Source organism: Mastomys coucha, unplaced genomic scaffold (genome assembly GCF_008632895.1).
Source record: "Mastomys coucha isolate ucsf_1 unplaced genomic scaffold, UCSF_Mcou_1 pScaffold23, whole genome shotgun sequence".
Taxonomy (NCBI): domain Eukaryota; kingdom Metazoa; phylum Chordata; class Mammalia; order Rodentia; family Muridae; genus Mastomys; species Mastomys coucha.
In genome coordinates this window covers 108,050,119-108,058,603 of record NW_022196906.1, presented here as the reverse complement: position 1 = coordinate 108,058,603, position 8,485 = coordinate 108,050,119, and the positions used below count along the sequence as shown (strand labels likewise).

At 48.1% G+C, this 8,485-nt stretch overlaps 1 protein-coding gene across 1 annotated transcript in view; it reads right to left on the bottom strand.

Moving 5' to 3' along the window:
* Positions 1 to 975: 975 nt before the first annotated feature.
* The window catches only part of Susd5 (sushi domain containing 5), a 44,879-nt gene continuing 37,369 nt past the window's right edge, over positions 976 to 8,485 (bottom strand). The window contains exon 5 of the mRNA XM_031345504.1: positions 976 to 4,045. Within this exon, the coding sequence (XP_031201364.1) occupies positions 2,751 to 4,045 (1,295 nt within the window). The 3' untranslated portion in view covers positions 976 to 2,750. The remainder of the gene's footprint in view (positions 4,046 to 8,485) is intronic.

The following is an 8,485-nucleotide window of genomic DNA, read 5'->3' as shown; positions in this document are numbered from 1 at the left end:
CCCCCATGGTATAGACTATCTGGGCTCTCCTTCCCTCCCCTCCCCCTCCCCCTATGGTATAGACTATCTGCCTCTTCTTGTTGCCAACAGCACACATGTGCTGAAGAGAGAGGTGGTCAGGTCTTTATCCCCTACTGCTCCAGGTCCTGGCTGGCCCTCCGCTGCATCTTCCCCCAGGCCAGAGCTCCCCTCCCAGGGTCCTTCCAGTTGCCCAGGCTGTCACTGAGTACCCTGCTAGCTCCCTACCAAGCGTTGGTCCTTCCGTCAGCCCGCACATTTGCAGACCTCTGTCTACCCTTCCTTAATTATTCCTGAGAGTTCTGACTGTTGAGAGGAGGGAGGCATTGGGTGTGGTCTTTCAGACCTGGCCTCGAACACTCATTACTAGGGCACCGTGCTCCGTGCAGGTTCTAGCTCAGCCGAGCTGGAGAAGGCTCACATTCTATACTTCTAGCACGTTCTCCAAATTCCTTTATGATTGGCATGATGAGATGGAAGGAGGAGAGATGTGTGTGTTGGGGGGAGAACTCTGTACCCACCCCCTCCCCCCAAATCCTGCAGCAGGAGGAAAGGAAGCTGAGGTCAGGGTTAGAGAGAGCCACTGTGTACACAGCAAGCACTAAGACATTGTTTTTCAGATTATTAGTGAATACTTAAAAAAAAAAAATGTCATGGTGGGCAGGGGAGGTGGCTTAATGGTGAGGTGCTTAGCCCAGAACCCCTATCAGGCCAGGCACAGGAGTGGACTACATCCGTACTCTGAGTGCTCCTACAGAGAGATATGTGTCAGGGGCAGGAGAGCTAGCCTGGTGTATGCGTGAACAAGAGGACACCCTGTGGCAAACAATGTGGAGGGTGAGGATCAACGCCTGAGATTGCCCTCTGACCCCCCCCCCCTACAGTCGCAAATGCACACACAGCACATGTGTGCACACACAAGTTTAAAAAGAGGTCCAGTCATGTAGAAATTCAGTACATTTATCAAGTGTTGGGGGAAATAACTTTATTTTACATATATCAGAAGCTCTGTCTTAATGAAACCCTTCCTCCTCTCCATTTTCATAAGCATTACCATTCTCAACGCTTTTGCAATGACAGCTTAGGTTCCTTGGTGAGCCAGAGACCCATGCCCTTCTGGTGAGCAGCCTCGTGTTCTTTCATATTAATTAGGATGACAGCAAATTGGGAAAATGTATGAGCTAGCGTGCTGTGCTGACTTTACAGTCCGTGTCTACAGAAGGACGCATTGACATGGGTTAATAATTTATAATGAACTTATTAAGACATTTGTATTAATACCATCTACTTATGTGTTGGTATAAATTCAGTGTCCTGGGTTTAATTAGTTACTTACACCATCCCCGTGTGGAGACAAAGGTTATTTTACATAACTGGTCATAAAAATAGAAATGCTATCTCACAAGAGATTCGAATCTGATTTAAAAATGTACAGTCTCTGGGTTTACTCCGTCAAGTTCTTTGGCTACATACAAAAGCATCTTCTTCCTCTGCTCCCTTTGGAGCAGACATGTCCTTGTTGGTCCCCTCAAGCCTTTGTGTGACCCAGTTATGGTCCCTGGGATTTTGTATTGTATCATACTTTTCCATAGCTGTTGTTCTTTTCCAAAGCTTGAATCCAGCAGGTGACAGCACAGAAAATACATCGTGAGATCTTTTTTCTTCCTTTGGCAAAAGACCCATCACCAACTTTTTTTGTTTTAGGGTGAGGGTTACACTGTACCCAGAGATTGAACCCAGCACCTGACACCAGCTTGCCAGAGTCTCTGCTGCTGGGCCACACTCCCTGTCCACCTGCGTCTCAACTGTAAAACTACCACCAACATAAACACAGATCAGGAATTCTGGTGCCACACAAAAGCAGACACTCCCCGTGGTGCCTCAGAAAAAAAAATGTATGACCTCCATCACTTTCACACCTTCAAGAATGTAACTCCGATAGAAAACCATGGTGTTCTTACACCTTCACTAACACCTTGGAGACAGCCAGAGGTGACGTTTTTACATGCTGCTGTGAGATGCCGAGGCCAGGCGAGACAGGGCGTGGGTGGTACTCAATCCCCTGTCTCCAGGCCTTCCTGGGTTCCACGATCACCACAGATGACTGAAGCCAACAGTTTTTAACAGCAGAACTACCTGAGGACTGAGCTCAGAGCTGGCCCAGCCAGATCTTCAACAACTCCCCAGGTGGTGTGCCCCGGTCGGAGGACCATCTTTCCAGAAACACTGTTGAGACACCACTCAGTGGTCACTGTGATAAGCAATGGCTGGGATGGATCAGTCCAAGGCTGTCTATGTCCATTTTTATTCATTCCCCAGCAGTACCCATATTTAATAAAGCAGTCTTTGAGGGCTTCTTCAAACATTTCCTGCTTCCGAATCATTCCTTCCTCCTAGAGTTCAGAGAAAACAGTTAACCCTGAGAGAACTGCCAGCCCTGGAGCGTGCAGTTTGTGATCCTGTCTCTAAAGACGAAACAATAGGTGATTTTAACACAGCTGCACCCCAACCTTCTATTGGAACAGGGCCAAAGCAGAGGTCTGGGATTCGGACAATGACATCACCAAACCCTCTCTGCCCTTTAGGCCCCTCCAGAGACACTTCTCTATAGAAGAAAGACTTGAACTCCCGAGGGTGAACCCTTTCCACCTCAGATCCCGAGAATTATCAGTGTGACCAGTCACAGTAAATCTTCCTCCCAGCGGCTTTGTGAGAGCCGGTGCTGACAGAGGCTAGACCTTCTCCATCTCAATCTGCTGGTGGTAGTGTCTAGCCTGCCGCTGTCCAACGTTCAGCTTGTAGACGGAGCTCTTGTGCTGGCACCTGCGGTAGCCCCACACGGCTCCCACGACTGCCAGGAGCAGCAGTAGACACAGGACGGTGACGACGGTGGCGATCACCGGGCCTTTCCTGAAGCTGGGACATGCATCCCCCACACACGGTGCCGAGGTTGGAAAGAGCTTCTCCTCGCTTGCACCCGGCCCAGGGCCCTCCTGTCCCAAGAAGTCCTCAGACAGCAGGTACGGGAAGTTATCCTGAACCTCAGGGGCCGTGACCTCCGCTGGAGGCTGAGTGGCCTCCACATCAGTCGAGGGGATGTGTTCATGTGTCGGCTGGAGGGCTGTTGTTACTGTCTCTTGGGTGGAGTTGGTCTGTTCATAGGGTGAGGTGGCCGTGGGTGACTGCGGTGTGGTGACTCTCCGAGGCATAGTTGATGGAGAATTGGTCGAATCAACATCCCTGGTATGGGCACTCTCAGTCTCAGACACATTGGTGGGTCCTGGAACCCGAGCTTCTACGTCGAGCATTTGAGATGGACGGACGGAGCTGTGTATCACGGATTCGCTTGGTGTGACGGTGACGTTCTCGTGCTCTTTAGCTTTCCCAGTAGGCTGATCAGGAGTCATGAGGACCCTTTCATCCGGTCCCACTGACCCATCCCCTTTGTCCTCATCGTCCTCCTGCCCAGCCTCTACCTTCCTCCAAGCCCCATCTGTCACAGGGTAGCCGTCTAACCAGGAATCATCGCTGCTGCTCACCCCAGGGTCCTCCGCCTTGCTGTCATTCCTGTCCACAAATGGCTCTGAGGGGCTGTAGGTGGTGGCATAGACCAGCCTCGTTTCAGACTCTTCTGGGGCCGGTTTCTCTTCACTGTGATTGTCCCTGGCAGGAAGTGGCTCTTTGGTCTCATCTCCCTCATCCTTTTCCAGCTCTGGCTTGTGGAAAGTCTCGGCCGGAAACCAGAGGGAGTACTTCCGGTGTAGGCGGGACCTTGGCCAGTCTGTGCGGACACTGCTGCCAGCGCCTGGCCAGCCTGTGGTTGGCACAAAGGCTTTTTCCTGGGCTATATTTTCTTTAGAGACAGAAGTGAAGACCAGCCGATCTTGTTTTGGTGTCTCGTCAGAGGCGTCTTCCTGAGCCTTTTCCTTTTCTCCCTCTGCGCGGGAGTCTTCCATGAGTTCCCTGAATGACACGGATCTGTCATCGGGGAAATTTTCTTCATAGTCAATGTGGGCCTCGGCCTCATCTGGAAGGAAAGAGGAGAAACCTCATTAGATCTAAAGACATGGAGTCAATGTGGAAAACCCGAAGGGGGGCAGACCATGGAGACTGGAACAGGTGTTGTCGCTTGGGAGTCATACTCACTCCCGAAGAATGGATGCTTAGGCCATTATAACTAAAATAAGAGCTTACCGTAGGCTTTGGGGCTCCATGAAGTGTTTAAAAACCAAGCATATTTCTATATAGTAGAAAACAACGTTTTCCACCAATCAGGCAACATACACAAGCTGGTCTGAGGCCCCCAACACATACACAGCAGAGGACTGCCTGGTTGGTCTGGCTTCAGTAGGAAAAGATGAGCCTAACCTTCGAGAGACTTGAGGCCCCAGGGAGTGGGGAGGTCTGGGGCGTGGGACAGGGAGGACATCCTCTTGAAGATGGGGGGAGGAGGAATGGGATGAGGAACTGTGGGAGGGCAAGCCAGGAGGAGGCTACCGACTGGACTGTAAAAAAATAAGGTAATAATAATTTTAAAAAGAATACAGGGAGATTATAAGACACAGGAAATAAAAAACTTACTCTCATGAGTCATCACCCACACTGGGGTGGGATTTATGGTGATGCAGCTGCTTTTACATCACTCATGTTCCTATAAACGACTCCAATAAACTCCAATTAAAAAAAGAAGAGCAAACAACTTTTAAAAAAAGATTTCCAGAAAACTAGCAGTTTAAAGGATACCACTTAGAATAACATACAAAAAAATGATGTGTGGTAGTGCATGCCAGTAATTCCAACATTTGATAATGAGGTAGGAGGGCTGCGAGTTTGAGTTTAAGCCATGTAGTGAGACCCTGTCTCAAAAGTGGAAGGTCAGGGAGTGAGGGATGGTTGTGAGCTTCTGTGTAGGTCCTGGGAATTGAACTTGGGTCCTTTGGAAGAGCAGGCAGTGTTTTTAACCACTGAGTTCCCTGAGTACAGATTAAGCAGTAGGGTTTGGGTGAGAGGGTGGTCTACTATGCAGAAAAAAACTACGACACGGGCCATGGATTGCTCCAAGGAAGGAATCCAGACATTGAATCTCTAAGGTAGGATAAGAAGACCTATCACAAGTATTTGAAAAATACTTGATTTTTTTTTTAAAGAAGGTCTTGCGCATGCCTTTAATCCCAGCACTTGGGAGGCAGAGGCAGGAGGATTTCTGAGTTCGAGGCCAGCCTGGTCTACAGAGTGAGTTCCACGACAGCCAGGGCTACACAGAACCCTGTCTCGAAAAACCAAAAAAAAAAAGGTCTTGCTCTGTTGACCAGGCTAGCCTATAATTCATAATCTCCTGAATTGCTGGGAACACGGATATTCATCCTCACGTCTGGCATCACAGAGGCATCTTTGAAGGAATGAAAGAGCAAATTGTTCTGGCATGAGGAAGGAGGGGAAGTCTGAAGTAGCTCACACCCAGACTGCTCTCCAAAGCGGCTTCATAACCACTCAGCACAGAAGACCTAGTCCCAGAAGCACAGTCCCCAAACACAAGGCCCGCTGCCAGGTGATGAGGAACGAACGGCTTGTCCCAAGTCCCCTGAAAAGACACCATTGTTGAGTGTATACACACACATACGCACACAGTCACAGGCATACTCACACATGCACACAGGTACACACACACACACACACAGGCACACACACACAGTCACAGGCATACTCATACATGCACACAGGTACACACACACACAGGCACACACACACAGTCACAGGCATACTCACACATGCACACAGGCACACAGGCACACACACACACACACACACACACACACACACACAGGACCCGCATTGTGCCAGTTTCATGGTCTGCCCAGAAGACAATGGCATGGCTGGCAGATTCATCAGAAAAAGGCAGAGAGGTGATTTTTTTCACCAAAATCAAATCTTATTGCAAAGAAACTTGGTATTTTTCATAACCCCGTGGGTTATTTTATGCTATGTCTGTTATGGTTTTCAAACCTGGGACAAATGGCTGAGGTGCCTCTTTAACATATCAAAGCAGACCTGGCTCCCAGCTTCTCCCTGCACCTGTTATGGGGTCCTCCTCTCCTGGCTGGCATACCCCGCCCTGAACCTGAACTCTCCAGGCAGGACAGGAAGCTGGGCTGCTCTTCCCTATAGAGTCCAACCATTTTGGTTCACTGCCCTCCTTGTATCTTTGGGTTTCCTGGCTGCTGCACCTGGTTCCCCTCTCTCCCCTCTTCCTTTCCCTCACTCCTCTCCTCACATGGCTCTGCTCATGCCCACTCTGGACTCTCCCACATATCCTTGCTTCTGGCTAGTCTTTCCCACATAAATCTACAATAAACCTCCTTTACCATTCCGAGGGAACAGTCACGATCTTTTTATTTGATTTCTTTTTCCATTTACTGTCCAATTTGCTTTTAATTAAATAATAATAATAATAGTAATAATAATAATAATAATAATAATAATAGCAGTAGTAATGGGGTGGGGGATGGTGCAGCGGGCCAGACTCTTGCTGTCAAGCCTGATGTCTTGAGATCTACCCCTGAGGTCTACATGGTGGAAGAAAGGAAGTGGATGCCACAAGTGGTCCCCTGACTTCCACCCAATGCTGTGGTGCACACACACAGGCACAAAGTAGGTTCCTCTAAAGGCTGTGAGCAGCATTAGTCCAGATGAATATAAATGTCAATATCGAGAAGGCATCTTGGCACCATAGCGTTTTAGCTGACCCTCACCCTCATGGCCCAGAGGGTTTTTCTGTTGTCTTTGTGTTTTGAGGTAGGGTTTTACTATGTAGCTCTCGATGGCCTGGACCTCATTGTGTAGATCAGGTTGGCCTTAAACTCAGAGATACACCTGCCTCTGCCTCCATGGCTCTGGGATCAAAGTCATGAGCCATTACACCCAGCCAGAAGCCAGTTTTTATAAAGCTTTATTTGGTTTGAAGTCCATGAGCCAGATGGATAGAGCAGGGCTTGGGAATAAACAACTGTTCAAGTCCTTCTTCTTTGTCATTTATCCTGCATTCTTTAATTTTTCATGTTTTTTTTTTTCAAGATAAGTTTTCTCTGTGTAGCTCTGGCTTTCCTGGAACTCACTCTGTAGACAAGGTTGGTCTTGGATTCAGGGATCTGTCTGCCTCTTTAATCCCAGTGCTGGGATTAAAGGTGTGAGCTCCCATATCTGACTTATCATATATATATATATCATATGATATATATGATAAATATATATATATATATATTCATTTTATGTATTTGAGTATACCATCACTATCTTCAGACACACCAGAGTCACTGCCTTCAGACACACCAGAAGAGGACATCCGATCCCATTACAGATGGTTGTGAGCCACCATGTGGTTGCTGGGAATTGAACTCATGACCTCTGGAAGAGCAATCAGTGCTCTTAACCTTTGAGCCATCTCTCCAGACCTTATCCTATATTCTTAAGTATGTTGTAAAGTGAAATCACATCTTCAGGAGGGACAAGAGATTAACCATGATCAAATTGACACTATCCAGAGTAGGAGACACTGACCCTCATTCTAGCTACCTGGAAGCCAGTATTCTGCTAGCAGCCTTCAGATGAAGGTGTAGACCTCTCAGCTCCTCCTGTACCATGCCTGCCTGGATGCTGCCATGTTCCTGCCTTGATGATAATGGACTGAACCTCTGAACCTGTAAGCCAGTCCCAATTAAATGTTGTCCTTAGAAGAGTTGCCTTGGTCATGGTGTCTGTTGACATCAGTAAAACCCTAAGACACTCATACACATTTTTAAAAAAAAAGAAAAAAAGGTAGATAGCACATGAGGAACGACACCCTAAATTGTCCTCTGGTTCCCCCCCCCATATGTTTCCATCCACACACAAATATACATGCATATGCAGAGAAGCACAGAAGACTAGGAAAACAACACCCTGGCTTATTTAGCCTGTAGGATATGTTCTTGGCATCTCTGACCATCTCCTTCCTTCCCTCCCCCATCAGAACTCCAACCCTCAGCTCCAGGAGCCACCTTGTATATGTCTGTAGTGCGGGTGGAGAGGTGGTCAGGGGCTGATGTCCAGAAGGACCCAGTGCTCCAGGGTTCTCCTGCTGCCACCACCCTCCATCCTTGTCACGTTCTGGGAAATCTACGCTTAGGTTCTCTTTGCCCTCGTGTCCTGGTTACATAGCCTTTAAAAATAGTCATTTTAAAAAAAGACATGCAGACATGCCAGAAATAACTAGTGGCTCAATGAACCTCTGAACAAATATGGTCATACTGAGGAGGGAATTCTAAATCCAGCTTTGGGCTCATGTTTGAGTCAATGAGCAAAATGAAGCCCAAATGGCAGAGAAAAAGAGACTGAAGTTGACTTAAGAAACCAAAAGAACGCCGTCCGAAATAAGAGCAGGGTTGGGGTGGGGTGGGGTGGGTGGGGGTGACTCAAAGAGAAGACAGTTTGG